Here is a 27,514-nt window from a genome sequence, read left to right on the forward strand (position 1 = left end):
TAGGGTGGGGGAATGGGTCTGGGTGGGTTACTCTTCACAGGGTCAGTGTGGATTTGTTGGGCCAAATGGCCTGTTTCCACACTGTAGGGAATCTAATCTAATCCATGATGTGGCATAAATATGCCATTTGCCACCTATCAGCTCAGACACGATATTGTCCAGGTGTTGCTGTATTTGGGATGGGGCCATTTCAGTAACTGAGAAGTCATGAGTGATGTTGGACATTGTACAATCATTGGTGAACATCCTTGTGTTGGGGAAGGTAATTTCTAATTCTTGCTTATGTACAGTGAGGGGCACTCAAGCACATCGAGGAGATTGTCATCTCTGTAAAGGAATTGTTTTGTCAACCATTGTTTTGTCTTCCCTCTGTTCGTAAGATCTTACTGTGTACCAATGGGATGCCTGAACAGCAACAGAGAACGCTCTTTTTATTTGATTGCAACATGGGACATCTCTCGTAGTAATATGTTACGCAATTGAAAATTCTTTGTATTGATTTAATCACTGCAATTGAGAACAGAAGAAGTGATAGTAAGACTGTAGGGTTGAATATTTCAAAGGGATTATTATTCTTGATTTGTAAAGCTACGGTAAATGTATCCAAAAGAGCTCCTCTGTATCGAGTGTGAAGAACATCTGAGATGTGAAACATTTTAATACTCAGCCCTCATGTGATAAAAGGCTTCTGAAACTCAATGAGATAAGTAATTGGTTAATTCAAAGAAACTCAAAAATTTTAAAATTGCAGAGTGTGGAGTTTTTTTATAAACCATCATTACCTCTGAATTCTAAATATCCAAACATTATAATTTAAAATTTTAAAATAAGTAGAAATAATGGTAATATAATCTTTGTTTGCTCCCCAGCATCTTTCTCTCTGAAACAATATCAAAATCATTATTAGTTTCGTTGAGCCTTTGCCTGATAAAAGTTGCGAAGGATCAAGGCTGAGACGGAAAGACTTTTTAATCATTAAGGGAATTAAGGGTCATGAGGGAAAGACAGGCAAGTAGTTTGAAGGAAATATCAGATCTCATTGAATGGTGGAGCAGACTTGATGGGCTGAATGGCCTAATTCTGCTCCATACGGTCTTATGGTGTATCTTAAGGAGTTGCATCAAATCATTTTGAAACCAATAACTGTGATGTCATGTTAGAATGGTAGTCAGTGAAGATATTCTGCACTGCCAGGATTCAAAGTTTGGGAAACTTGAGAAAGGATATACTGGCACAAGAAGGGGTGCCGAAGAAGTTCACCAGGTTGGTTCCGGAATTGAGAGGGCTGTGTTGTGAGGAGATATTGAGTAGATTGGGACTATACACATTGGAATTTAGAATAATGAAGGGGGATCTTACAAAAACATACAAAATTGGGAAGGGAATAGATAAGATGGAAGCAGGGAGGTTGTTTCTACTGTGGGGTGAAACTAGGACGAGGGGGCATAGCCTCAAAATTAGAGGGAGCAAGTTTAGGACTGAGCTGAGGAGGAACATCTTCACACAGAGGGTTGGGAATCTGTGGAATTCCCTACCCAGTGAAGCAGTTGAGGCTACCTTGTTGAGTGTCTTTAAGGCAAAGATAGATAGATATTTGAACAATAATTAAAGGTTATGGTGAGCAGGCGGGTAAGTGGAGCTGAGTCCATGGTAAGATCAGCCATGATCTTATTGAATGGTGGAGCAGGCTCGAAGGGGCCAAATGGCCTACTCCTGCTCTGAGTTCTGATGTTCTTATGTAAATGTAGAATAACAAAGGCACAATCCAGGCTGACGTTTTACTGCAATACCGAGGGAGTGCTGCACTGTTCAAGATACCAGCTTTTGAATGTGCTGATAAGTCAGGCCCCATCTCCCATTACAGGTGCACACAATACATCCCCCAGCACATTTCAGAAGGGGAACGCTCCAGTGTCCTGTCCAATATTTGGTCCCGAAACCAGATTAAAATTGGAAAGTGCTGGAGGAACTCAGCAGGTCTGGCAACATTGGTGGAGAGAGAAGAAAGCACTAATGTTACGAATCCGGCGTGACCGTTCTTCAGGACTCGCTTTTACTATTTACCCAATTTTTTTCAGCTCATTGTTACTGGGAGTTTACTGAGTGTAAACTGGGGGCCAATTTTCCTACCATACAGCAGATTAATTGCTTTACAAAATAGCATAGCTTTGAAAAACAACTGGGGTTGGTACTGAGCTGACTAATGTTGCTAGCTGTAATTTTAGACTGGCTTTGCCATAGTGTTTTCACTTGCATACATTCCCTTGTTGTTGGAATTTCTGATAAAAGTTGCACAAAGCAACAAAATAACTTTGAAATTGAAACTAGCAGGCATCCGAAGAGAAAAACAACATTAGTTTGAACTCATTAATCCAAACATTGAGCAGCATTATAGAAACCAGCTCAGTGGTTAGAACTACTGTCTCACAGTGCCGAGGACCTCGGTTCGATTCCAGCCTCGGGTGACTGTTTGCGTGGAGTTTGTACATTCTCCCCGTATCTGCGTGGGTTTCCTCCAGGTGCTCCGGTTTCCTCCTACAGTCCAAAGATGTGCAGGTGTAGGGTGGATTGGCCATGCTGAATTACCCCATAGTGTGCAGGTTGGGTGGGTTAGCCATGGGAAATGCAGGATTACAGGGATGGGGTAGGAGATGAGTCTTGGTGGTAGGCCCTTCAGAGAGTTGGTGTAGACCTGATGGGCCGAATGGTGTGCTGCCACACTGTAGGGGAATTCTGTGAGCAGACACTTGTCCAAGTTACGGAAGGGATGAGATGGTGAGGATGTGATGTTCTTGGAGCAGCATCTAGAGACACTGGTTAGCAGGACAGAAATGGGAGAGTGTCAAAGGCCAGGTGACTGGATTAGGGATGGATGGCACGTGCTGTAATCGCCAGTAAAGCTCACACCCCACAGAAGGATTCTTCAAAAAGCCGGATTTCTTCACTGGGGCAATGCCTCGTGGACTTGTATTCCGCACTGGGATTTTGCACCTTAATCTGAGGTAGTGTGGCAGAACTGTTGGAAATGATCTGTCAGTTTCAGGTTAACAAGTTCCATTCCATTGTCCCTGCATCTCTGTTAATTCCCCACTGTTCCCCTCCCTCCTCCCATGTGAATCTTTCAACTCACCTGATAGCAACGGCACTGACTGAGGCCATTCTGACCCTTGGAAAGATCTATCCAATTCTTTCAGATCCCAAATCCCTTGCCTTTAGGAATTGGTTTTGAAAAGCTCTTACTTTTTAGTGTCGTGTTTGGTGCCACCTCACAATCTACTTTCTGCGGTTGTTGTGATGTATTGGTAGTGCCCCTATCTCTGACCCAGGAGACCTGAATTCAAGTCCCACCTGCTCCCGAAGTGTATTATGACATCTCTGAACAGGTTGAATAGAAAATATTTATAGTCTCCCTCTCCGTGCGATTAGACTTCACGCTGCACTTGTTCTCTACAATAATTGTACTGGGCCCATTGCTTCTTCCTGAAGAAGGGCTAATGCCCGAAACGTCGATTCTCCTGTTCCCTAGATGCTGCCTGACCTGCTGCGTTTTTCCAGCAACACATTTCCATCTCTGATCTCCAGCATCTGCAGACCTCACTTTCTCCCCATTGCTTCTCCTGTATAGTCTGAGGTTCTGACCAGCCTGACGTCTTGTTGAACTTGCACGTGTTAACTTGCTGAAATCCACATGAAATTGCTCCAGCTTCTATTGCAATCTCTGTAAAAAGAAGGTTTTAAAATGTCTGTAAAATAGCGGACAAAGGAAGTTCCTACTAATCTACTTCTTCCTGACGTTAGTCATTCCAGATACGACCCATTGATTCGGGTCTATCTTGAGAAGGAGATAGAGAATGAAAAGCTGAGAAGTCTCAATTCCATCTCAATGCTGTGCTCTGACTAACTACAGTCAGACTCTGACATTGATGTTGAGACGTGGTGATTGACTTTGCTTCAAAGTGAATTGTTGAATAAGGGCGAATAAGATATTCTTTCTCTATCAGTTGTTCTCATTATGTGTGTGTGTGCCAAAACCAAGTTCAAAACTACTGGCAAACTATGCTTAGCTACCCAATTCCATGCCATAGCAATAGATAAAGGACAGAGTGGCCATCCAAGTCTAAAACCTTATACAGAGGAACATGCCCAATTCAGGGGGATGACTTTTGACCTTTCTCCATCTGGCCGATTGCCTTAAATTTGTTCCCCCCTCTATCCCAGTACCCTCTCTTAATAAAGTCATAGCGCTCATTTCTAAAGCGAAGAGAACATAATGAGGCCTTGTCCAACACAATACATTGTATGCCGTGAGGTGTGTGTGCATGTGAGTGTGTATGTGAGTGCAGGTGTCTTGGTTTGTGAGTTCATATGTTCATGGATGAATATGTGAGCATGGGTGAGTTTGTGTCTTTGTGTGCATATACACTTTTGAGTATTTGCTGACATTTATGCACATCTGTTTGTGTGTGTGTGTATGTGTGCATGCGCACACATGCATATATGTATGTCTGTGCATGTGTGTGTCAGTGTGTTTGTGTGTACGCTTGGGTCCCTGTTTTGTGTGTGTCTGTGTGTGTGTGTACATGTGTCTGTGTGTACATCTGTGTGTATGTTTGTATGTTTGACCATATTTGTGTGTGTGTGTTCATGTGCTTGTGTGTGCATGTGTAACTATGCTTATGCCTGTATCCTTGTGCATGTGTAACTATGCTTATGCCTGTATCCTTGTGCATGTGCAACTATGCTTATGCCTGTATCCTTGCACATTTGTGTGTTTGCATGTGTGAGTTTGTGTGAGGGCTGGAATCTCAATAGCAAAGGTCATTCAGGACCAGGGAGGTCCATGGGCAAATTGGGAACCAACATTGGAGGCTGGACCATGTGTGTCCATTCTCTGTGCATGCACATGTGAAATGGTTTCTGTGTGAGCCAAATGGCTCAGATCACGTATTTATTTTTCAAAAGAAGGTGTTAGTCTCAATCTCTGAGGGCTTTGGGGGTTAACCAGAAGATGATAGATCTTTCCTCATGGTTATTAATAAGCCACTTGAGTTTTTAAACAAGAAAACACCAATTTTTCTAATCCTTCCTTTCTGATGCTCCCTTAGCGATTCTCTGATTTATTGAATTCAGTTTTGTGATGGATTATTGATGCTAATTATAAATGTATTGCATTCAGTAAACAGTTACACCTTCACTAGAAATGGCTACTGGTCAACTTTATCATGATCTGAGCTTATCATAGAGTCCCTACAGTGTGGAAGCAGGCCATTCAGCCCGTCAAGTCCAAACCAACCCCTCTGAAGAGCATCCAAGGAGCAGGAGAATCGACGTTTCGGGCATAAGCCCTTCTTCAGAAATCCTGAAGAAGGGCTTATGCCCGAAACGTCGATTCTCCTGCTCCTTGGATGCTGCCTGACCTGCTGCGCTTTTCCAGCAACACATTTTCAGCTCTGATCTCCAGCATCTGCAGTCCTCACTTTCTCCTCTAAAGAGCACCCCACCCTGAACCAACCCTTCCCCTATCCCTGTAAGTCTGCATTTTCTATTGCTAATCCACCTAGCCTGCACACTATGGAGCAATTCAGCATGGTCAATCCACCTAACCTAAAATAGACAGGCAGGAGGCTGTAATAACACAGCACGCCAGGCAGCATCAGGAGGTGGAGAAGTCGATGTTTTGGAACATGGAATTCCCAACCTCCTGATGCTGCCTGGCTTGCTGTGCTCTTCCAGCCTCCTGCTTGTCCATTTTGGATTCCAGCATCTGCAGTTGTTTTTGTCTCAATCCACCTAACCTGCTCTTGTTTGTACTGTGGGAGAAATCCGGAGGACCAGGAGGGAACCCACACAGATGTAGGAAGAGCACAGAAACTCCACATGTACAGTTGCCAAAGGGTCCTTGGCACTGGGAGGCAGCAGTGCTAACCACTGAGCCACTGTGTTGCCCACCCCAGTTAGTGGGGTTGGCAATGAAGCATCACTCAGGAAAAGAGAGATCCAGGGATCGAAACTAGAGGTTAGTTGGTGACTGCAAGTGTTTTCATTGGTTGTTCTGATAACCCACTGTTATTAGAAATATGATTGGGGTAAAATCCGGGGTCAAATAAGGACATCGCTAACCTCCTGTTTCCTCGTGTCCTAGATCCTAAGATTAAGATGGAGTTCCCGTTTGAAACTGCTTATGAGGAATTGTGTCCAATTTGTGGAGACAAGGTATCGGGATATCACTATGGCCTTCTGACCTGTGAAAGTTGTAAGGTATGAAGTGTCTTCAGTCTTCATTGGAGGTTTGCGCTGAAATGGAACTGTACACAGACTCTTGAAGGGATTCAAAGGTTCCAGGTTTAATCTCCCATTATACTTATCTAAAGAAGGTTGGAGTGTAAAAACAGTGATGTGCTACTGAGACTTTATAAAGCTCTAGTTAGGCCCCATTTAGAATACTGTGTCCTGTTTTGGGCTCCACGCCTCAAGAAGAACATACTAGCACTGGAGTGTGCCCAGCGGAGATTCACACGGATGATCCCTGGAATGGTAGGCCTAACATATGATGAATGGCTGAGGATCCTGGGATTTTTTTCATTCGAGTTTAGAAGGTTGAGGGGAGATCTAATAGAAACTTACAAGATAATGCATGGTTTAGAAAGGGTGGACGCTGGGAAATTATTTCCATCAGGCAGGGATACTAGAACCCGTGGGCACAGCCTTAGAATTAGAGATGGTCAATTTAGAACAGAAATTAGGTGACATTTCTTCAGCCAGAGAGTGGTGGGCCTGTGGGATTCATTGCCATGGAGCGCAGTGCAGGCCAGGACGTTAAATGTCTTCAAGGCAGAGATTGATAAATTCTTAATCTCGGAAGGAATTAAGGGGTAAGGGGAGAGTGCAGGTAAGTGGCGTTGAAATGCCCATCAGCCATGATTAAATGGCAGGGTGGACTCGATGGGCCAAAGAGCCTTATTTCCACTCCTATGGTCTTATGGCCTTACACCTGGTAATGTCCCCTCGGTCTAAGGAACAGAGAAAACAGCTAAAGCTCCCACTCTCGGTCAATTTCGGGACTGACTGGTACACTCCAGATTGAATAGCTCAGACTCGCCCCCTTGGTAAGTGGGCACTTTGTTGTAAAAATGTAATGCCCCCACCCCCAGCACCTCCCCCCAAACTTGGGCCGCTATAAATCAACCACGAAAACGCAGTGGAGGGACATTGTCATAGGATCAGCACGAAAAGTGAGGGTTGGAATCTCAATAGCAAAGGTCACTCAGGGCCAGGGAGGTCCATGGGGAAATTGGGAACCAACATTGGAGGCTGGACCATGTGTGTCCAATGCTGAGAAGGTGAGAAAAGGTCAGCTTTGAGAATGCGGTGTCATCTTTCATGAAACAGTTAACAGATACAGAGTTCTGTAAAACAAAGGTCACTCACATTCAGTTTTTTTTTGTGAATCCTCAGCCCCTTGAACATCAAAGGCCCTTGCCACCTAACTCTCAATTCCATTCTGGAACTCAATGTTCTTTTGACTGGGTACAAAACACCACGATTTATGATTAACTACATATCTTGTAACTGTTACATTTTGCATGGCAGTTGACACATGACAAATATTCTCTGTTGCTCTCGAATGTGTTAAAACTGTTAAGCAGAGCCTCTTTTATGGCTATATTGTAAATATGGGACACTTGGGTTCAAAGTTATAAAGGTAATTTTACATCTGATATCTGGAAATATTTCTTCACAATATAATTTCTAGACTAAGCAATTCTGGCTGCAATTAGATAGGACTTTGGTGAGACTGCATCTGGAATGCTGTGGATGGTTTTGGTCTCCTTATCTGATAAACCTCAACATGGTTTGAGAGAGTACAGCAAACGTTCACTCGATTGATTATTGGTATGAGAAGGCTCCTGTCTAATGAGAATTCAGAGGAGTTGAGAGATCATCTCAGTGAAATTTTGAGGGAGCCAGTTTTAGTAGAGGTTGGAAAGTCAGGGTCACAGTCTCAGGAAATGGGGTCAGCGCTCCAATGCCCAGTGGCTCAGTGGTTAGCACAAAAAAATTGCAGATGCTGGGATCCGAAGTCGACAAGCAGGAGGCTGGAAGAACACAGCAAGTCAGGCAGCATCAGGAGGTGGAGAAGTCAACGTTTCAGGTATAACCCTTCCTCAGACCAGCACTGCAACCTCACAACACCAAGGACTCAGGTTCGATCCCACCCTTGGGCGACTGTCTGTGTAGAGTTTGCACGTTCTCCCCGTGTCTGCATGGGTTTCCTGCGGGACTTCTGGCTTCCTCCCACAGTCTAAAGGGAGGTTAGGTGGATTGGCCATGGGAAATTGCCCTGTAGTGTCCAGGGATGTGCAGACTAGGTGAGTGAGATCTCTACAGAGGGTTGATGTGGACTAACTGGGTCAAATGGCCTGCTGTCGGGATTCTATTATGTTGGTTGAAGGATAAATATTAACTGGAAGAGCTTGTTTGCTCCTCATCAAAATAGGGTTTTAGCATCTTTTCCCAAAAGGCTCCTTGGTTTAATGGGTCACTGAAAAGATAGCCTCCATGGAAGGGCAGCATTCCCCCCAGCACTGCATTGACGTGACAGCCTAGACATTACACCAGCTAATGTTTCAATTCCACTTAGCAAATCCTCTCCAGTCTGGGCCACTGGGAGAGGCATCGTTTGCCTATCTAGTCACAATCTGCTTGAGAGGGTTAAAAAGTCTTATTCTGCTGCCTAAATAGGATTTTGCTGAACGATAAGTCAGCGTAGAGGTTAGTGGGGGAAGGATGCAGCAGGAGAGCTGATGGGTTTGAAAACAAATAAGCTTGTCAAACAATGCTCTTCATAAACAGGATGGTGCTTTCAACTGGGAGTTGACAATGAAAAGTCTTTATCACATGGGCCTATTAACATAGGAAGGGATTTTTTTTTTGTTTTTAAAAAAATGTAGTTTGTATTAATTTAACCAATTGTGCCCACTGCTGACAAGTGACCTGTCCCCCCCTTACTGCCCTCCTACTGTCTATCTCAGGTCAGGCACAACAATAGTGTAAGAAACACCCTCTCTTTGATCCATCCCAGCTCTGAGGACATATGCTCAGCATCAAAAGTTCAGCTTCTGCATCAAGTAGTCTTTTGTGTATTATGGCATCCCAAGTTGCTTAACGGCAGAGGATCTATCAAACAAAGTTCGAGAACCAGCCCCACACAAGATGGTAAAAGGATAAGTCTTAGGAGAAGGAGGTATGTTTTATGGATCTCAAAGGAGGTGACAGTGAGAGAGATAGACAGTGAGACTGGGGCCTGGGATTCAAGGTCTGAGGGATTCCAGGTGGGGACTACCTGCCCCGCTATTGGGGAAGAGTTGACATTCCTGATGAAAGGCTTTTGCCCGAAATGTCGATTTTCCTGCTCCTTAGATGCTGTCTGAACTGCTGTGCTTTTCCAGCACCACTCTAATCCAGAATCTGGTTTCCAGCATCTGCAATCATTGTTTTTACCTTGAGGAGTTGACATTGCAGACGCCACCAAGGGAAGACTTACAGGAGCATTCAAAACAAACTTTGCATATCAACAGGGCCATTACTGATCAAGAAACAAAGCAGGAGGGGTGGTTTCTGGTTCACTTCCTTGTGCAACGTTAATGATCGTCAATCACTAATTCAGAAAACACAGCTTCCATTACTCCGTGCAAATAACCAGTACATCCCACACACAGCAACCACCAGGAAAGAAGGAAGCTACAAGGATAGGCTTTACTCGGTAAAGATTAACAGAGTCACCTCCTGTTACATGGTGCCGTTAAACCATAAAACGGTGTGGTAGGCAGGTTCACTCACTGCTGCATATTCATGACCTGGATGACACCCAAGTCCCCATTCAAAGCTTATTCTGTGATTTCCACAATGAGAGAAGTTCAACAGGCTTGTGTGTAATTACCTTGAGTATAATTTCACCAGAGGTGCTGGAATAAATCCATCGGGACCATGAGTAATCCGCACGTTGGCATCCCATTGACATCCTAGAGAGAGAAATGGGAGAGAGCGGGATGTGAGGTTGACCCACTGCCATTGTTTGAGCTTCCGACCTGGAGAGGAACTCTTATCTTTCAGCAGGCACAAGGAGTCAATTGTGTAACTGTGGGACTACAGCCCTGCGTAAGGCAGATTGGCGAAGAACTGGAAATTTCCCTCCCCTCAGTGAACCAGCTCTGGTTTTAGCTGGCATTAATCACTTTTACACAGTGTTTTCATTATCCCAGAACCAGGCAGCCTTATCGAATTCAGAACTAGCCAAGGTGTGACTTGAACTCTCAGTTTTGGTCTCTAATTCAGATAAATGCGAGGTGCTGCATTTTGGGAAAGCAAATCTTAGCAGGATTTATACACTTAATGGTAAGGTCCTAGGGAGTGTTGCTGAACAAAGAGACCTTGGAGTGCAGGTTCATAGCTCCTTGAAAGTGGAGTCGCAGGTAGATAGGATAGTGAAGAAGGCATTTGGTATGCTTTCCTTTATTGGTCAGAGTATTGAGTACAGGAGTTGGAGGTCATGTTGCGGCTGTACAGGACATTGGTTAGGCCACTGTTGGAATATTGCATGCAATTCTGATCTCCTTCCTATCGGAAAGATGTTGTGAAACTTGAAAGGGTTCAGAAAAGATTTACAAGGGTTGCCAGGGTTGGAGGATCTGAACTACAGGGAGATGCTGAACAGGCTGGGGCTGTTTTCTCTGAAGCGTCAGAGGCTGAGGAGTGACCTTATAAAGGTTTACAAAATTATGAGGGGCATGGATAGGATAAATAGGTAAAGTCTTTTTCCTGGGGTTGGGGAGTCCAGAACTAGAGGATATAGGTTTAGGGTGAGAGGGGAAAGATATAAAAGAGACCTAAGGGGTAACTTTTTCATGCAGAGGATGGTATGTGTATGGAATGAGCTGCCAGAGGAAGTGGTGGAGGCTGGTACAATTCCAACATTTAAGAGGCATTTGGATGGGTATATGAATAGGAAGGGTTTGGAGGGATATGGGCCGGGTGCTGGCAGGTGGGACTAGATTGGGTTGGGATATCTGGTCAGCATGGACGGGTTGGACCGAAGGGTCTGTTTCCACGCTGTACATCTCTATGACTCTATGACTCTGACTTAACGAGGGAAGAATATTATTGTATCACAGCCACTTCAGAGAAACTCTCTTTCACAAATTTGAGCAGATTATGCCTTTGAAATCGTAGAATCCCTACGGTGGGAAAACAGGCCCTTAGGCCAAACAAGTCCATAATAACCCTCTGAAGAGTATCCCATCCATTCCCCTAATCCTCTGCATTTTCCTAGCCTACACATCCGTGAACAATTGGCCAATTCACCTGACCTGCACGTCTTTGGACTGTGGGAAGAAACTGGAGCACCCGGACGAATCCCACGCAGACAAGGGGGAGAATGTGCAAACTCCACACGGACACTCATCCAAGGGTGGAATCAGTCCTGGGTCCCTGGTGCTGTGAGGCAGCAGTGCTCACCACTGAGCCACCGTCCCGCCCCTGCACACTGGAATAAGAGGTGTTCTTATGACCACAACAATTAGACCAGAAGAGGTAGGAGTGGAGTTGGCCACTCGGCCTGTCAAATCTGCTTGCCATTCGATGAGATCAGGGCAGATCTGATTATCCTCAGCTCCACTTCCCTGCCTGTCCCCCTTAGTTTGATGCCCGTACTGATTAGAAATCTGTCTCTCTCATCTTTGAGGATATTTAATGGCCCAGACTCAGCAGTCCTCTGCCATAAACAATTCCACAGACTCATTCCACTCTGAAAGAAGAAATGAGACTTAAATGTGCAACTCCTTATTCTGAGATGATGCCCTTTGGTCCTAGACTCTCCCATAAGAGGAAAACCATCTTTCCACATCTAAACGTCAAGTCCCCTAAGAATCTTTCATGTTCAGTAATGCCTTCCCTCATTCTACTGAACTCCAATAATTACAAGTCCAATCTACTCAAGCTCTCCTCATTAGAAAGTTTGGGAATAACCACATGAATTTCTTTGGATTTCTTTCCTTTCCTTAGATAAGGGGACCAAAGCTCTTCATAGCATTCCAATATTAGACTGACCACTTGGGCATGTATTTGATTGTTAGAGAGCCTGACAGGGCAGGCACTATGAGGTCATTTCCTCTCGTGGGGGAGTCTGGAACAAGAGATCACTCTCTCAGAACAGGAGGCCTCCAATTCACCACGGAGGTGAGGAAGAATTCATGTTCGTAGAGGGTCATGAATCTTGCGACTTCTCTGCCTCAGACAGCAATAGGCACTGGGTAATTGGACATGTACAAGTTCTTGAACTAGAAATGATGCAGGGGTATGGAGAAGACACATGAAAGTGAGGTAGAGGTCAAGATCAAATCTGCCATGTTCTTGTTAAATGGTGGGGCAGGCTTGACTGCCTGAATAATCTACTCCTGCACATATTCCTAACTTCTTTTTTGATATTAAGGTTGTTCTTCCAACATATAATCTCATTGCAGCGTTGCATTGTACTTTGTACCTTCTCCAAAATCAACACGTTCAAAATATACTGCAGGGAATAGGGTTACTCTGAGTGGGCACGAACCTGCGCTCCAGACAAAGCTTAAACAGTCATGACATCATACCTTAAAGCAGCAATGTTACTCTAAACAGGCAAAAGGAAATAGTTGAAATCTCTGGCTGACTTCAGGCTGTGGAAATAAGAGGTCAGAGCAGCACTTCCTAGTCTGGTATCTGCCTTGTATAGACAGCTGCCTGTCCACATCTCACAGGAAGTGTTATTGATTAACTAAATTAAGAAGCTGTGTGTATGCTTCTATTTCAGGGCTTTTTCAAACGCACAGTTCAGAATAACAAACGCTACACCTGTGTAGAAAACCAATGCTGTCAAATCGACAAAACCCAGAGGAAACGGTGCCCTTACTGCCGGTTCCAAAAATGTTTGACTGTCGGAATGAAGCTGGAAGGTAATTACTTCATTCATATTCATTCTTTTCTGAAAGAACACAGCACTGTGCATTTATGTGGCACCTTTAGGTGTAAAGGCCACAGATCGAGGGCCTGAGCGACTGTGTCACCCATGATGGAGAGGTGGGAATTAGGGATATTCAAGAGGCCTGAATCGGTACAAAGCAAAGATCTCGGAAGGTTTTAGGACCGTGGAAGGGAGGCAAGAGGCCATGAAGGGATTTAGAAGGGGGTAAATATCCTCTCTGTCAAGAGGAAGTGCTCTGAACATGGGTAACAACGCACTTGGTACCTGAAACCAAAATCTCACCAATGTCCACTAGAAATGGGAAATGATACATTATTTTTCCCTCTGATGTTCTTCAACCTCGAGTTGTTGGGGAATTAATTTGTGGACATTGAACACCCCTCGCCCCCGCCATCCTCCCAGAGAAGTTACAACTCGATATAGATCATGTGCGGGCATAGACACTGAGCTTGGGCCATTTAATCATACTGGGTCCAATTCTATCCTGATTCAGAATATAGTACTGAGTAGAGTGGGTTCTTTCTTGATTATATGTTTTTTATTGGGATCTGTCTCTTGATTAAATTTTAAAAATATAAGCCATAAAACTCTATAGACATAATGCACATAGGGAAAAAAATGTTAACTTCATTTCACTGAATGTGGAAACTGGGTAATCTTGCAACAATGCCCTGGGTACACCAGTAGCACCTAATTGCAAATGGACTGAGGTTGGTGTATGTACAGATAATGGACACGTGTCATATAATCTACCCTTTAACAAGGATTCTGGGTAACCCAAGATGGACGACAGGAAAGATTTCTGGCTATAACAGGCTGTTCCTTTTTCGGGGTAGTTTAGGTGTTGGAGGAGATTTCCTCCGATTCCAGGAGCAGCAATTATTGTTTTATATGCTGTTGCAATTGTTTTGGAACTTTAAAAAAAGTCAAAACAACGGCACTTTTAAAAGGAAGAAAGACAGACAAAGGCAGCGAGCACATGGTCTGTAAGGGAGAGAGAGAAGAAATCTACACTGCTAACTGACACAGCAGTGAATCTGCTCAGTTACTGCCTTGGCTGTTTGAATTCATGTATCACTGGACATCGGGAGTGTGTCCAGGAAAACCTAATCAGCGAAATTCACAACTAATCTTGAGGGAACCTGTTTGGGAGTGGTCACAGCACAGAAACAGAAACGTAAATAGTTTTATGTATAGCCTTGCTGTAAATCTACAATACTGAGTAGAGTGGGTTCTTTCTTGATTATATCTTTTTTATTGTCTCCTGATTAAATTTTAAAAATATAAGCCATAAGGATTAAGTTAGCCTGGAGCAGGTGTTGTAGAGCAATAAGGCGGTCTATTTTCTGGGTCTGTAGATTGGAAGAAGCAACATGGGTGCTAGTAAAGTGATATGCTGTTTTTGTCGGATGTGGGAGTTTCAGGAGAGTTTGAGGGTTACTGTGGATTATATCTGCAATAAGTGTCATTGGTTGCGAATCCTGTCAGATCGAATAGATTGGTTGGAGCAACAGTTAGAGCCAATAAGGAATTTTCAAGAGCTAGGGGGTGTGATGGATGGCCGTTATAGAAAGGGAGAAAAGCCACCAATACAGTCAGGTAGATGGGTTAGCTCCAAGAAAGGTAGGAGAGATGGGCAGGTAGTACAGGAGTCTTCTGTGGCTTTCCCCGTTTCAAACAAGCAGTTTGGAAATTGTAGGGTGTGATGGACTTTCAGGGGAATGTAGCATGAACAGCCAGGTTTCTGATATAAAGATTAGCTCTAATGTAATGAGGGGTACATCAGGTTCCAAGCGTTCGATTGTGATAGGGGACTCTCTAGTCAGGGGGACTGCGGCCAGCAGTGAGAAATCAGAATGGTGTGTTGCCTCCCTGGTGCCAGGATCAAGGATATCTCAGAGAGGGTGCAGAATGTTCTCAAAGGGGAGAGGGGCCAGCAGGAGGCCATTGTACGCATTGGTACCAACTACATAGGAAGGGAAAAGGATGAGATTCTGAAGGGAAAATATAGAAAGTTAGGCGGGAATTTAAAAAGGAGGTCCTCGAGGGTAGTAATATCTGGATTATGCCCAGTGCCACAAGCTAGTGAGGATATGAATAGGAGGATAGATGAGATGAATGCGTGGCTGAGGAGCTGGTGTATGGGAGAAGGATTCGCATTTTTGGATTGTTGGAACCTCCTCTGGGGTAAAAGTGACCTGTATAAGAAGGATAGATTGCACCTGAATTGGTAGGGGACTAATATACTGGCAGGGAGATATTCTAGAGCTGCTCAGGAGGATTTAAACAAGTAAGGGGAGGGGGGAATCCCAGGGAGATAGTGAGGAAAGAGATCAATCTGAGACTGGAACAGTTGAGAAAAGAAGTGAGTCAAACAGTCAGAGCAGGTAGGAACAAAGCAGAGAACAAGGTAGGACTGATAAATTAAACTGCATTTAAATTCAATGCAAGGGCCCTAATAGGGAAGGCAGATGAACTCAGGGCATGGCTAGGAACATCATAGCAATTACAGAAACATGGCTCAGGGATGGGCAGGACTGGCAGCTTAATGTTCCAGGATACAAATGCTACAGGAAGGATTGAAAGGGAGGCAAGAGAGGAGGGGGAGTGGCATTTTTGATAAGGGATAGCATTACAGCTGTACTGAGGGAGGATATTCCTACAAATACATCCAGGGAAGTTATTTGGGTGGAACTGAGAAATAGGAAAGAGATGATCACCTTATTGGGATTGAATTATAGACCCCCCAATAGTCAGCGGGAAATTGAGAAACAATTTTGTAAGAAGATTTCAGTTATCTGTAAGAATAATAGGGTGGTTATGGTAGAGGATTGTAACATTCCAAGCATAGACTGGGACTGCCATAGCGTTAAAAGTTTGGACGGAGAGGAATTTGTTAAGAGTGTACAAGAAAACTTTCTGATGCAGTTTGTGGAAATACCTACTAGAGAAGGTGCAAAACATGACCTACTCTTGGGAAATAAAGCAAGGCAGGTGACTGAGGTGTCAGTAGGGGAGCACTTTGGGGCCAGTGACCATAATTCTATTAGTTTTAAAATAGTGATGGAAAAGGATAGACTAGATCTAACAATTGAAATTCTAAATTGGAGGAAGGCTAATTTTGACGGTTTTAGGCAAGAACTTTCAAAAGCTAATTGGGGGCAGATGTTCGCAGGTAAAGGGACGGCTGGAAAATGGGAAGCCTTCAGAAATGAGATAACGAGAGTATAAAGACAGTATACAGTAGCGCCTCGACTTACGAACTTAATCCGTTCTGGGACCCTGTTCCCGAACCGAAAAGTTCGCAAATTGAATCAATTTTTCCCATTGTTCGGATACCGTAAGAATGCTCGGACGTAGTAACGAACGCTGTTCACAGCACACGCGCCAAAGACGAACTGAATGAGATCACGCGGGGCCCGAGAGCTTTTGCGTTCAACAAGTGCGTAGCAAAGCAGAACAATGAAACCACGTGGTCGCACACGGGCTTTTTGCGTTCGTACCTTTGTTCGTACCTTGAATTTCATACATACGTTGAAGCAAAATTTTACGTACAATCCTGTTGGTAAACCGATTTGTTCGTGAACGGGGTCGTTCGTATGTCGAGGCGCTACTGTATTCCTGCTAAGGCGAAAAGAAAGGCTGGTAGGTGTAGGGAATGTTGGATGACTAAAGAAATTGAGGGGTTTGTTGAGAAAAAGAAGGAAGTATATGTCAGATATAGACAGGATAGATCGAGTGAATCCTTAGAAGAGTATAAAGGAAGTAGGAGTGTACTTAAGAGGGAAATCAGGAGGGCAAAAAGGGGACATGAGATATCTTTGGCAAATAGGGTTAAGGAGAATCCAAAGGATTTTTACAAATACATTAATGATAAAAGGGGAACTAGGGAGCGAATAGGGCCCCTCAAAGATCAGCAAGGCAGCCTTTGTGTGGAGCCACAGGAGATGGGAGAGATATTAAATGAGTATTTGGCATTAGTGTTTACTGTGGAAAAGGATATGGAAGATATAGAATGTAGGGAAACAGATGGTGACATTTTGAAAAATGTTCCTATTACAGAGGAGGAAGTGCTGGATACCTTGAAACAGTTAAATGTGGATAAATCCCCAGGACCTGATCAGGTGTACCCTTGAACTCTGTGGGCAGCTAGGGAAGTGATTGCTGGGCCTCGAACTGAGATATTTGTATCATCAATAGTCACAGGTGAGGTGCCAGAAGACTGGAGGTTGGACAACGTGATACCATGATTTAAGAAAGGTGGTAAATACAAGCCAGGGAATTATAGACCAGTGAGCCTGACATCAGTGGTGGGCAAGTTGTTGGAGGGAATCATGGGGGACAGGATTTACACATATTTGGAAAGGCAAGGACTGATTAGGGCTAGTCAACATGGATTTGTGCATGGGAAATCATGTCACATGAACTTGATTCAGCTTTTTGAAAAAGTGGCACAGTGGCTCAGTGGTTAGCACTGCTGCCTCACAGCGCCAGAGACCCAGGTTCAATTCCCACCTCAGGCGACTGTCTGTGTGGAGTTTGCACATTCCCCCTGTGTCAGCGTGGGTTTCCTCTGGGTGCTCCGGTTTCCTCCCACAGTCCAAAAATGTGCAGGTTAGGTGAATTGGCCGTGCTAAATTGCCTGTAGTGTTAGGTGAAGGGGTAAATGTAGGGGAATGGGTCTGGGTGAGTTGCGCTTCGGCGGGTCGGTGTGGACTTGTTGGGCCGAAGGGCCTGTTTCCACATTGTAAGTAATCTAATTGATGAGGGCAGAGTGGTAGATGTGATCTATGAGGACTTCAGTAAGGCGTTTGACAAGGTTCCTCATGGTAGACTGGTTAACAAGGTTAGATCACATGGAATATGGGGAGAACTAGCATTTGGATACAGAACTGGCTCGAGGGTAGAAGACAGAGGGTGGTGGTGGAGGGTTGTTTTTCAAACTGGAGGCCTGTGACCAGTGGAGTGCCAAAAGGATCGGTGCTGCGTCGTCTACTTTTTGTCATTTACATAAATGATTTGGATGCGAGCATAAGAGGTACAATTCGTAAGTTTGCAGATGACACCAAAATTGGAGGTGTAGTAGACAGCGAAGAAGGTTACCTCAGATTACAATGGGATCTTGACCAGATGGGCAAATGGGCTGAGGAGTGACAGATGAAGTTAATTTAGATAAATGTAAGGTGCTGCATTTTGGGAAAGCAAATCTTAGCGTTACTTATACACTTAATGGTAAGGTCCTGGGGAGTGTTGCTGAACAAAGAGATCTTGGAGTGCAGGTTCATAGCTCCTTGAAAGTAGAGTTGCAGGTAGATAGGATAGTGAAGAAGGCGTTTGGTATGCTTTCCTTTATTGGTCAGAGTATTGAGTACAAGAGTTGGGAGGTCATGTTGCGGCTGTACAGGACATTGGTTAGGACACTGTTGGAATATTGCGTGCAATTCTGGTCTCCTTCCTATTGGAAAAGTGTTGTGAAACTTGACAGGGTTTAGAAAAGATTTACATGGATGCTGCCCTGGTTGGAGGATTTGAGCTATAAGGAGAGGCTGAATAGGCTGGCGCTGTTTTCCCTGGAGCATCGAAGGCTGAGGGGTGACCTTATAGACGTTTATAAAATCATGAGGGGCATGGGTAGAGTAAACACAAAGTCTTTTTCCTGGGTTGGGGGAGTCCAGAACTAGACGACATAGGTTTAGGGTGAGAGGGGAAAGATATAAAAGAGACCTAAGAGGCAACATTTTCACACAGAGGGTGGTGCGTGTATGGAATGAGCTGCCAGAGGAAGTGGTGGAGGCAGATACAACAGCAGCAATTAAAAGGCATCTGGATGGGTCCATGAATAGGAAGGATTTGGAGGGATATGGGCCGGGTGCTGGCATGTGGGACTAGATTGGGTTGGGATATCTGGTTGGCACAGACTAGCTGGACCGAAGGATCTGTTTCAGTGCGGTACATCTCTATGACTCTCAGTGAGTTTCCTGTTCCATACCTCTCTCTCTCTCTCTCTCTCTCTCTCTCCCCCTCCCCTGTTCTGGATCGAGATAGAAGGAAATGATCTCATGCCTGGATTGCCTGTAGCCTCTCACTTTCTCCCTCACCAACCCCGATACATTGAATCTCCTGATATCTCATCTCCCCGTCAGAATTGTGGAATTAGCGATGAGGTGCCAATGTAGTGTGGGTGACGACCCAAGTGGGTTCCATCCCCAGTTGCCTCTCACTATCCGTGGCTGGGTTTATACACAACAAACAGCGCGTGGTGTAAAACAGCAAACCCACCCTGAGCTGAATGGAACTGTGAGGACTGGGCTGGAGCAAGAATGGACGGAAAGTAAAGGAGGGTCAAGAAAGATGAAAGTAATTTCCCTTTGCAAAAATGAATACACATTCATGCTTATCTGCTGACAGACAAGTTATTCAGTAACTCAATGTTTTCTTTCCTCATCAGCTGTACGAGCAGATCGCATGAGAGGAGGTCGGAATAAGTTTGGGCCCTTGTATAAGCAAGACAGGGCGCTGAAGCAGCAGAAGAAGGCTCTCGTTCATGGCAGTGGAATCAAATTGGACCCTGCCCCCTACGTAATGCAAGGCGTACCAAAGGAGCTCAGTGCCCCCGTCCCCAGTGAGAGCCTACACTCTCCGTCCAAATGCCTTTCCTTCAGCTACCACAGCCTGTCAGCGGGGGATTGCGAGAGCGGTGTGGCGGGCACTATGCCAGTCAACATTCCCCTGGCTGCAAACGGAACCCTGCCGGGTTACCACCTGTGCAACCCCTTCCTGAGCTGCCACGTCAAGTCGGAGCACATGGACCCCAGATACCCCGGCTCACCCGAGCCGTTGCTCAGCAGCCCGTACCCAGAGGCCTACAGGCCCAGTCCATCGGCCGCTGTGCCCCAGCTCATCCAGGAGCTGGTGAAGTGTGAACCAGATGAGGCACAGGTCCAGGCAAAGATCTTAAGCTACCTCCAGCAAGAGCAGACCGCCAGGGGGAAACACGAGAGGCTCAATACATTTGGAATCATGTGCAAGATGGCTGACCAAACCTTATTCTCCTTGGTGGAGTGGGCCAGAAGCAGTATATACTTCAAGGAGCTGAAGGTAATGTATAGAAAGGAATGGGCTTTTTTCACCTTCATTGGCCAATTGTTCATCAATTTTGATAGCTCATTAAAAATGTTCATAACCTAGCCTTATGGACCAGACTAACCCCACCCCCACCCCACCAAAATATATTAAAAAGGTAGCCTAGACCCTAACTTTTTCCTATATTAAAATTAATATGAAGTGCTGTGGTCCAAATATGACACGATTGATCAAACTACTCGACGTTAAGCCAAACACAATTAATTTAAACACTGTAATTAAAATGCAACCAAAACAAAAGAGGAATTCAGAATAATTTAACTCTATTGGAAAACGTAACAGAATAATAGATACAGTAACTATTACTAATTAACAGTTCCAATGTGGTAACATCCCCTAAACACACCCCTTGGCAAAAGGCAAATTCAGAAAAACAGATTTTGTCTCAAATGCAATTCAGCAGCCCAGGAAGAGAATCCCCAGCTATTGAGTGTAATTGAGAGAAGGAAAAACAGCTTCAAGACCCCAACAGCAACTGCTGAAAAATAAAAGCTAAAAATCCCTGGTTCTGAGGGGGGTGAGTTTGACCACACCCAGTCAGGCTGCTTCTATTGTTCCAGCCACTTAAAAAAAACTCTCAAGGCTTTACAAGTTGTTTATCTTCTCATAGACCGCTCTTCACCTGTCCCACAAACTCTCTCTAAACGTAACTAGGACAAGACATCTCTTAAAGCCACAACATCATCATGCCAGAAGTAACAAAATCTTCTCTCCTACTGCACCACCTTTGTAGGATAGTATTCAGGCTTCGGAGGTTATAAGTGTGCAATGTATCCTCAAACTCACAGCACCTTAAAAATCACCTGATAAATTACAAGAGTTAAGTCTAAGTTCTTTGCCGATGCCATTGGGAAATTTATGAGATGTTTCAAATAGAGTTCAAAGAAGGGATTTGGCATTTTCACTGTGACAAAACATGTGGGATACGCAAGTCCATGTCTCAGGGTACATTCGACAGAACATATGTGACAGAGTGCATTTGACAGAATGTGTGTGGAACTGATTGATTTGACAAAACTCTGTGGTGACCATACTTTGGAATGGCTGCAGTAAATCCATGGACAGTGTCTCTCCCAAACACTCTCCCAGCAGCATGACCCTTCATAGATTCCCTACTCTCTTGGCTCTCGGGGACATGGTATATCTACACTTGCACTCTGACCTTAACCCTAAACCTAGTGCTACTAGGCTGTTACTGTTCCAAGTCCCTTCTCTAACTAATGCTTAACTTATTGTAAAACTCTCACTCTTAGTAATCGTGTACATTTGTTATTTATATATGTCCTACTGCATATCCATCTCACTGGTCCAGCATTTCTCTTCAGCTCCTCCTTGAGTCTTGCTCATGTTTCTCCTTGCTGTTGTTTTCAGAGTAAGACCAGCATTTATTTTCTCATAACTAGCACAATCATATCCCATTAACTGCACTGTGCGGCACTGACATCCATAATATATCACAGGTGGACAACATGAGCAGGTAGCAGGCAATGGCATCGGGATACCATCGTTAGGTTTTAATCCAGGGGCCCAGGTAATGTTCTGGGGACCTAGGTTTAAATCCCACCATAGCAGATGACAGAATTTGAATTCCATAATAATTGAGTCTAATGGTGACCATGAATCTACTGATTGTCATGGGTGAGAAAAAAAACCCAATCTGATTCACTAATGTCCTTTCGGGCAGGACACTGCCACCCTGACCTGATCTGGCCTACATGTGACTCCAGACTCACAGCAATGTGGTTGATTCTGAACTGCCCCCTGGGAAATTAGGGATGGGCAATAAATGTTGGCCTAGTCAGTGACAGCCTCATTCTCTGAATGAATGACAAAAAAGATCTAGGGGATGCATTAATCCACACACCTTTCTTCCTAACACAAGTAAGAACTCCGAATAGTTTGGATGGCAATAATTCCATTGTTCTTATCGTCTAGTTTCTGCTCATTCAAGAGACAGAGCCCCTGAAGTTGCTGGGTGAGAAAGAACAGAAAAAGAAACACATCTTCCGAAAACACATTTTCTGTCCTCAGAATGTCTCGGAGCTCTTCAAAACCAACACCATAATTTTGGAATTTGAGAGACTAGTGTTCTAGCGATCAAACGAAACGGCCACTTTGTGCACAGCAAGATCCCAGTAGCAGCAATTCAGATTCCCCGGTTAATCGCTGTTCGTTGATTGAGGGACATCCTGGCCTTGCCCACCACTTTTACAGGTTTCTGTAACTGGCTCAACTCTGTGGAAATGGGGTGCATGCTGTCAAAATGAAAGCTTTCTGTTAAAATGTTTCCGATTTCAACATCAAGATGTTGTGGCCTGGCCACAGTCTGAGCAATTGGCTAATGCGACTGTCTGCAGTTTTCATGTTATTTCACAATACAAAGGTGAAATGTGCAATAGCTGACCAGCAGCGTTTCTGAAGCAGGAACATGGTCATCAGTGCCTCCATTTTCTTCAATGCGATTTGACATTATTAGGTTACAGGCTGCTCCAAGTATTGCTGGCTTGTAACTTTACAAAAGGATCATCTTTGCTTTCGGTATTCCTCTCCAGCCTCAGCCCTCCCTATCCCTATAACCTCTCGTACTAACTCTGCAGCATCTCTGCGCTTTTGCAAAGCCAATCTATGAAGGGATATGGACCAAAGGCAGCCATATGGAGTTAGGTCACAGGTCAGCCATGATCTCACTGAATGGTAGAACATTCTGGAGGGGCTGAATGACGTACTCCTCAACATGCATTCCTATATTCAATTCTCCCCTCTTCCACATCTCTGGGTTTCTTTGCTTCACCATTGGAGATTGTGCCTAGTGATGTATAGTCCCCTACACTCTGCTAAACCTTCCTGAAATGCTTTTACTTCTCTCTCAGTCCTTGAAAATATTCTTCAAATCCCATTTTTCTGACCGAACTTTTGGTCAATTCCCCTAAATATTTCCTCAGTTGGCTTGATGTCAGGTGTTGTTGGGTGAAGGATCTTAGGCTATTCATTAACCCGGGAGGTGCCACATACTTGCTGCTACAAGAGTCCAGAGTGTGGTGCTGGAAAAGCACAGCAGTTCAGGCAGCATCTGAAGAGCAGGAGAATCGACGTTTCAGTAATAAACCCTTCCTGTTGAAGGGCTTATGCTCGAAACATCGATTCTCCTGCTCCTTGGATGCTGCCTGACCTTTCCAGCACCACACTCTCGACTCTGATCTCCAGCGTCTGCAGTCCTCACGTTCTCCTATTGCTGTTACAAGTTAGATATTCTCAACATCAATATCCTGAACAACACAAAGTCAGAAGCCAGTGGCCTGCGTGCGGTTGCTCTGTTTGGAGTGGATGGAACAGCAGTTGTTGAGATGGAGGTGAGCGGCGGATGTGTTCTGTGACAGGAAGAAAGTGTTTTGTTTGCAGGTTCATCTGCTTACTCTGACATGATGGCACTTCTAGCCTCAGGAACTGCTCTGACAGTCAGAGTAAACAGGATGGGTTCTGTCATCTCTCTCCCTGCCAGGGGAATCCCTTCAGCTCAGTTATCGCTGAGACACTTATCACAGTACTTGTTTTTTTTTGTTTGCAAAGGGAAGTACAGACAGCTGACCCAGGCAGTAAGTTGTCATGGATATTGAGGCACCGAGAACTGAAAAAGTTTCTTTCTCTGATTCCCAGTTTCTCGCAAGCAGTCTGAACTAGGTCACCAACCCAGAATGTAGGGAGGGTTGAATAAACAGCCTGACCAACTGCTTGCATCTCAGTCACTTCTTCCCCCAGGATTGCTCTGATCTTGAGCTCCGGTATTGTGGTCTCTTTATCAGAGGAAGGAAGTCCTTGCTATTGAGGGAGTGCAGTAAATGTTTATCAAATTGACTCCCAGGGTGGTGGCACTGACTTACGAGGGGAGACTCGGTCAGTGAAGATTGTATTCACTGGAGTTTAGAAATTAGGGGGATCTTATAGAAACCTGTAAAATTCAAACAGGACGAGACAGGGTGAATACAGAAAGGATGTTCATAGTAATGGAGGCTGTCCAGAACCAGGAGCTTTAGCTTAAGAATAAGGGGTAAACCTTTTAGGACTAAAATGAGCAGAAATGTCTTCACGCAGAGAGTGGGGATTAAATTAGATTCCCCACAGTGTGGAAACAGGCCCTTCAGTCCAACAAGTCTATTGTCATAACAAGTCCACACCAACCCTCTGAAGAGTAACCCACCAAGACCCATTTCCCTCTGACTAATGAACCTAACACTATGGGCAATTTAGCATGACCAATTCACCTGACCCACACGTGTGGACTGTGGGAGGAACCCGGAGCAAACCCACGCAGACATGGGGAGAATGTGCAAACTCCACAAAGACAGTCACCCATGACTGGAATCAAACCCAGGTCCCCAAGCGCTGTGAGGCTGCAGTGCTAACCATTGAGCCACCGTGCCACCCCTTTTTAATCTAATTTTTGTCTTCCTTTTCTTTTCACACTTTACTCTTTTGCTCCCTCTCAATTCAGTATCCCTTCCTTACATTTCATCAACTTCATCTTAATTCTGTTGATTAGGTTAGACTAAATCCTGAGGAATTCATTCCCACAGGAAGTTGTCGAGGCCAAAACACTGCGTGTTTTCAAGAAGGACTTAGATACAGCTCTGGGAGCTAAAGGGAGATGGAAGGAAGTTGGGGTTGGGGGGAGGAATAAGGGTATTGAACTCAATAGTCAGACATGACCATGTTGAGTGGCAGGGCAGACTCGAGGGGCTGAATGGCCTACTCCTACCTCCTGTGTTTCTATGTTAGGCAGAGCACAGTTCATTGTCGATGTCTCTCATTATTTGTTAGCTCACCATTGCCAATGTGCACGAATTGACCATATGAGTCATTCAGGGAACCATGCTCCCAACTCAGGGTGAAGATCTTCAACACAGGAGAGGAAGAAACAGAATTAGAGAAACATAGATATTCTATCTGGCTTCATTCCCACCCACTCCCCCCTCACCCCACCCCCCACCAAGTTCCTGATTGTTTCCAAGCTTGTCATTAGTTCCAATAACTTGTTCAGATTCTTTAAATATTTAATTGGTGCAATTCCCCTCAAGGAATGCACCCTAACAGTTGGGCTGCCATGTTGTAAAATTGCTGCTTTTCCATCACTAGCCATGACCTTCTCTAGATATAGTTCTTAAGGCTAAAGGGACCAAAGGCGATGGGGAGAAAGTGGGAACAGGGGACTGAATTGGATGATCAACTGTGATCATATTGAGCAGGTTCGAAGGGCAGAATGGCCTCCTCCTGCTTCTATTTTCTATGTTCTCGCCTTTTCTGCCCTTCACCTTTACAACCCGTGTTCACCTTGGTTGAAATGGTTCCCTGAGGTGGAAAGGCTGGGCGGATTTTCTCCGAAACATTAGTATGTGGGCGGCACGGTGGCGCAGTGGTTAGCACTGCAGCCTCACAGCGCCAGAGACCTGGGTTCAATTCCCGCCTCAGGCGACTCTCTGTGTGGAGTTTGCACATTCTCCCCGTGTCTGTGTGGGTTTCCTCTCACAATCCCAAAAATGTGCAGGTTAGGTGAATTGGCCATGCTAAATTGCCCGTAGTGTTAGGTGAAGGGGGGAATGGGTCTGGGTGGGTTGCGGGTCGGTGTGGACTTGTTGGGCTGAAGGGCCTGTTTCCACACTGTAATCTAATCTAATCATAATGGCATCCAACTGTAGAGGAAAAGTGGAGCTAACTGTCATCTTTTCCCAAGCTAGGGGATGGCTCCTCACAACTAAAGGAATTTTTGGATTTCTCCCTAAAACCAATAGGTAGGGGCTGTCGACCCCAACCATTTTCACATGGATTGCCAACGTTAATTGTCAATGTCTGTTTGTAATTTGGGTGGCACATGAAGATTTTATGAAGCATCTCATCTCTTGATGGGATTTCTTTCGTGCGCTCAATGCTAACGGGAATTCCTGCTGCCGATGACACTACCACAATGTTCATATTTCCACACATATCCCTAAATGCCCTTCACCACTGCCAGTTAGGAATTTAGCCAATGCCTCCAATCAACCCCTATCCATAACCTTATCCACTATTATTCTTTACAATTCTACAGCTTTATATGAATTGAGTTGCAACGTCCATAAAGTGCAAGATGTTTTATCTTTCCACATCTCATGCCTTCAAGTCCATTGCTACAATTTCATTAAAAAGTCAAAAGTTAGTGGGAGGCTCTCAATGGACTCTGTAGGTGTCCTCCAATGCCGCTTACACATGGTATATCTATCTCTGATCTCTTCTGTGAGTTTAATGGACTCATCAGCTCTCACTCATGTACCCTACGGTCCACTTTTTAACTTGTGGGAAGATGGGTGAACAAACTGCTGGTTTAGTTTAAAATAATTTGCCTTTTTAATATTTTTTTGTGGGTAGAGTTTTTTAACTGCTCAGTCTTACAGCTCTTTTAACACTCCAGTCTGAGCTGTTCCCCAGTCAATAAGTCAATCAATTATCCCAATCACCCATATTAACAGGAAGATGGCTTAAAATCCAACAATGCTAGCTGGTGAAAATTAAATTCATATGATTTAATTACTATTAGAGGGGGCAGTGTACTGCGCATTATACTTGGTGATGGGATCCAGCCTCTGTGCAGTTATTTCATCATGGAAGGAAGTTCATTCTTACCCGGACTGGAGATTCCAGACCCACAGCAACATGCTAATCCTTAACTGCCCTCACAGGAGATTCAGGATGGGCCTGGCCAATGACAAACACATCCTGTGAAAGAATGTTTCTTTAAGGCAACAGAAGTTTGAAATTCCAGTTCGTAGGAGCCTGCAAACTAGTTCTGTTTCTAGCCTCTGGCTCAGAGATGGCTGTCCCATTAGCAGACAATTCACACTGGTCAAGAGGGAATGCTCGAGGGTATCTCATTTGGCTTCTGGGACAGGAAGTCAAATGTAAAGCCTGCCCACCCACTCAGGCGGATGTAAAAGTCTCTTGGCCATTATTCAAAGAGCAGAGGAACAGACTGATGTTTGTCTCCGAACCGACACACCTGAGACAGACGAATAGGTCGTTCATCCATTTGCTATTTGTGGGATCTTCTGTGTGAAAATAGCCCCTCACTTGCGTTGGCCCAGAATGGACACCATGTGGCAGGTCCTGAGTCAGCCCTGGTCCGAGGGAAGCCCAGGCGAATGAAAGTGTGGGGCCTTGTGGGACCCAGAGCACTGCTCCTTAGAACAGGAAGTGATGGCCTAATGATATTATGACTGGGCTGTTAATCCAAAGACCCAGGTAATGTTCTGAGGACCTGGGTTCAAATCCCAACACAGCAAATGGTGGGATTTCAACTGAGTAATAATCCAGAATGATGAGTCAATTGTC

At 44.7% G+C, this 27,514-nt stretch overlaps 1 protein-coding gene across 6 annotated transcripts in view; it reads left to right on the plus strand.

Moving 5' to 3' along the window:
* The window catches only part of LOC122552264 (nuclear receptor subfamily 5 group A member 2-like), a 62,179-nt gene that overhangs the window by 18,748 nt on the left and 15,917 nt on the right, over positions 1–27,514 (plus strand). For 4 of the 6 annotated variants that reach the window (XM_043694952.2, XM_043694953.2, XM_043694951.2 and 1 more), the window contains 3 exons: positions 6,143–6,258; positions 12,845–12,986; positions 19,464–20,113. In XM_043694952.2, coding sequence (XP_043550887.1) covers positions 6,143–6,258; positions 12,845–12,986; positions 19,464–20,113 — 908 coding nt within the window. The remainder of the gene's footprint in view (positions 1–6,142; positions 6,259–12,844; positions 12,987–19,463; positions 20,114–27,514) is intronic. The other 2 variants (XM_043694954.2, XM_087983375.1) reach the window with 1 other exon arrangement.

The sequence above is a fragment of the Chiloscyllium plagiosum genome, unplaced genomic scaffold (assembly GCF_037043375.1).
Source record: "Chiloscyllium plagiosum isolate Xiang-an unplaced genomic scaffold, Cpla_swu_hap1 HiC_scaffold_45, whole genome shotgun sequence".
Lineage (NCBI taxonomy): Eukaryota > Metazoa > Chordata > Chondrichthyes > Orectolobiformes > Hemiscylliidae > Chiloscyllium > Chiloscyllium plagiosum.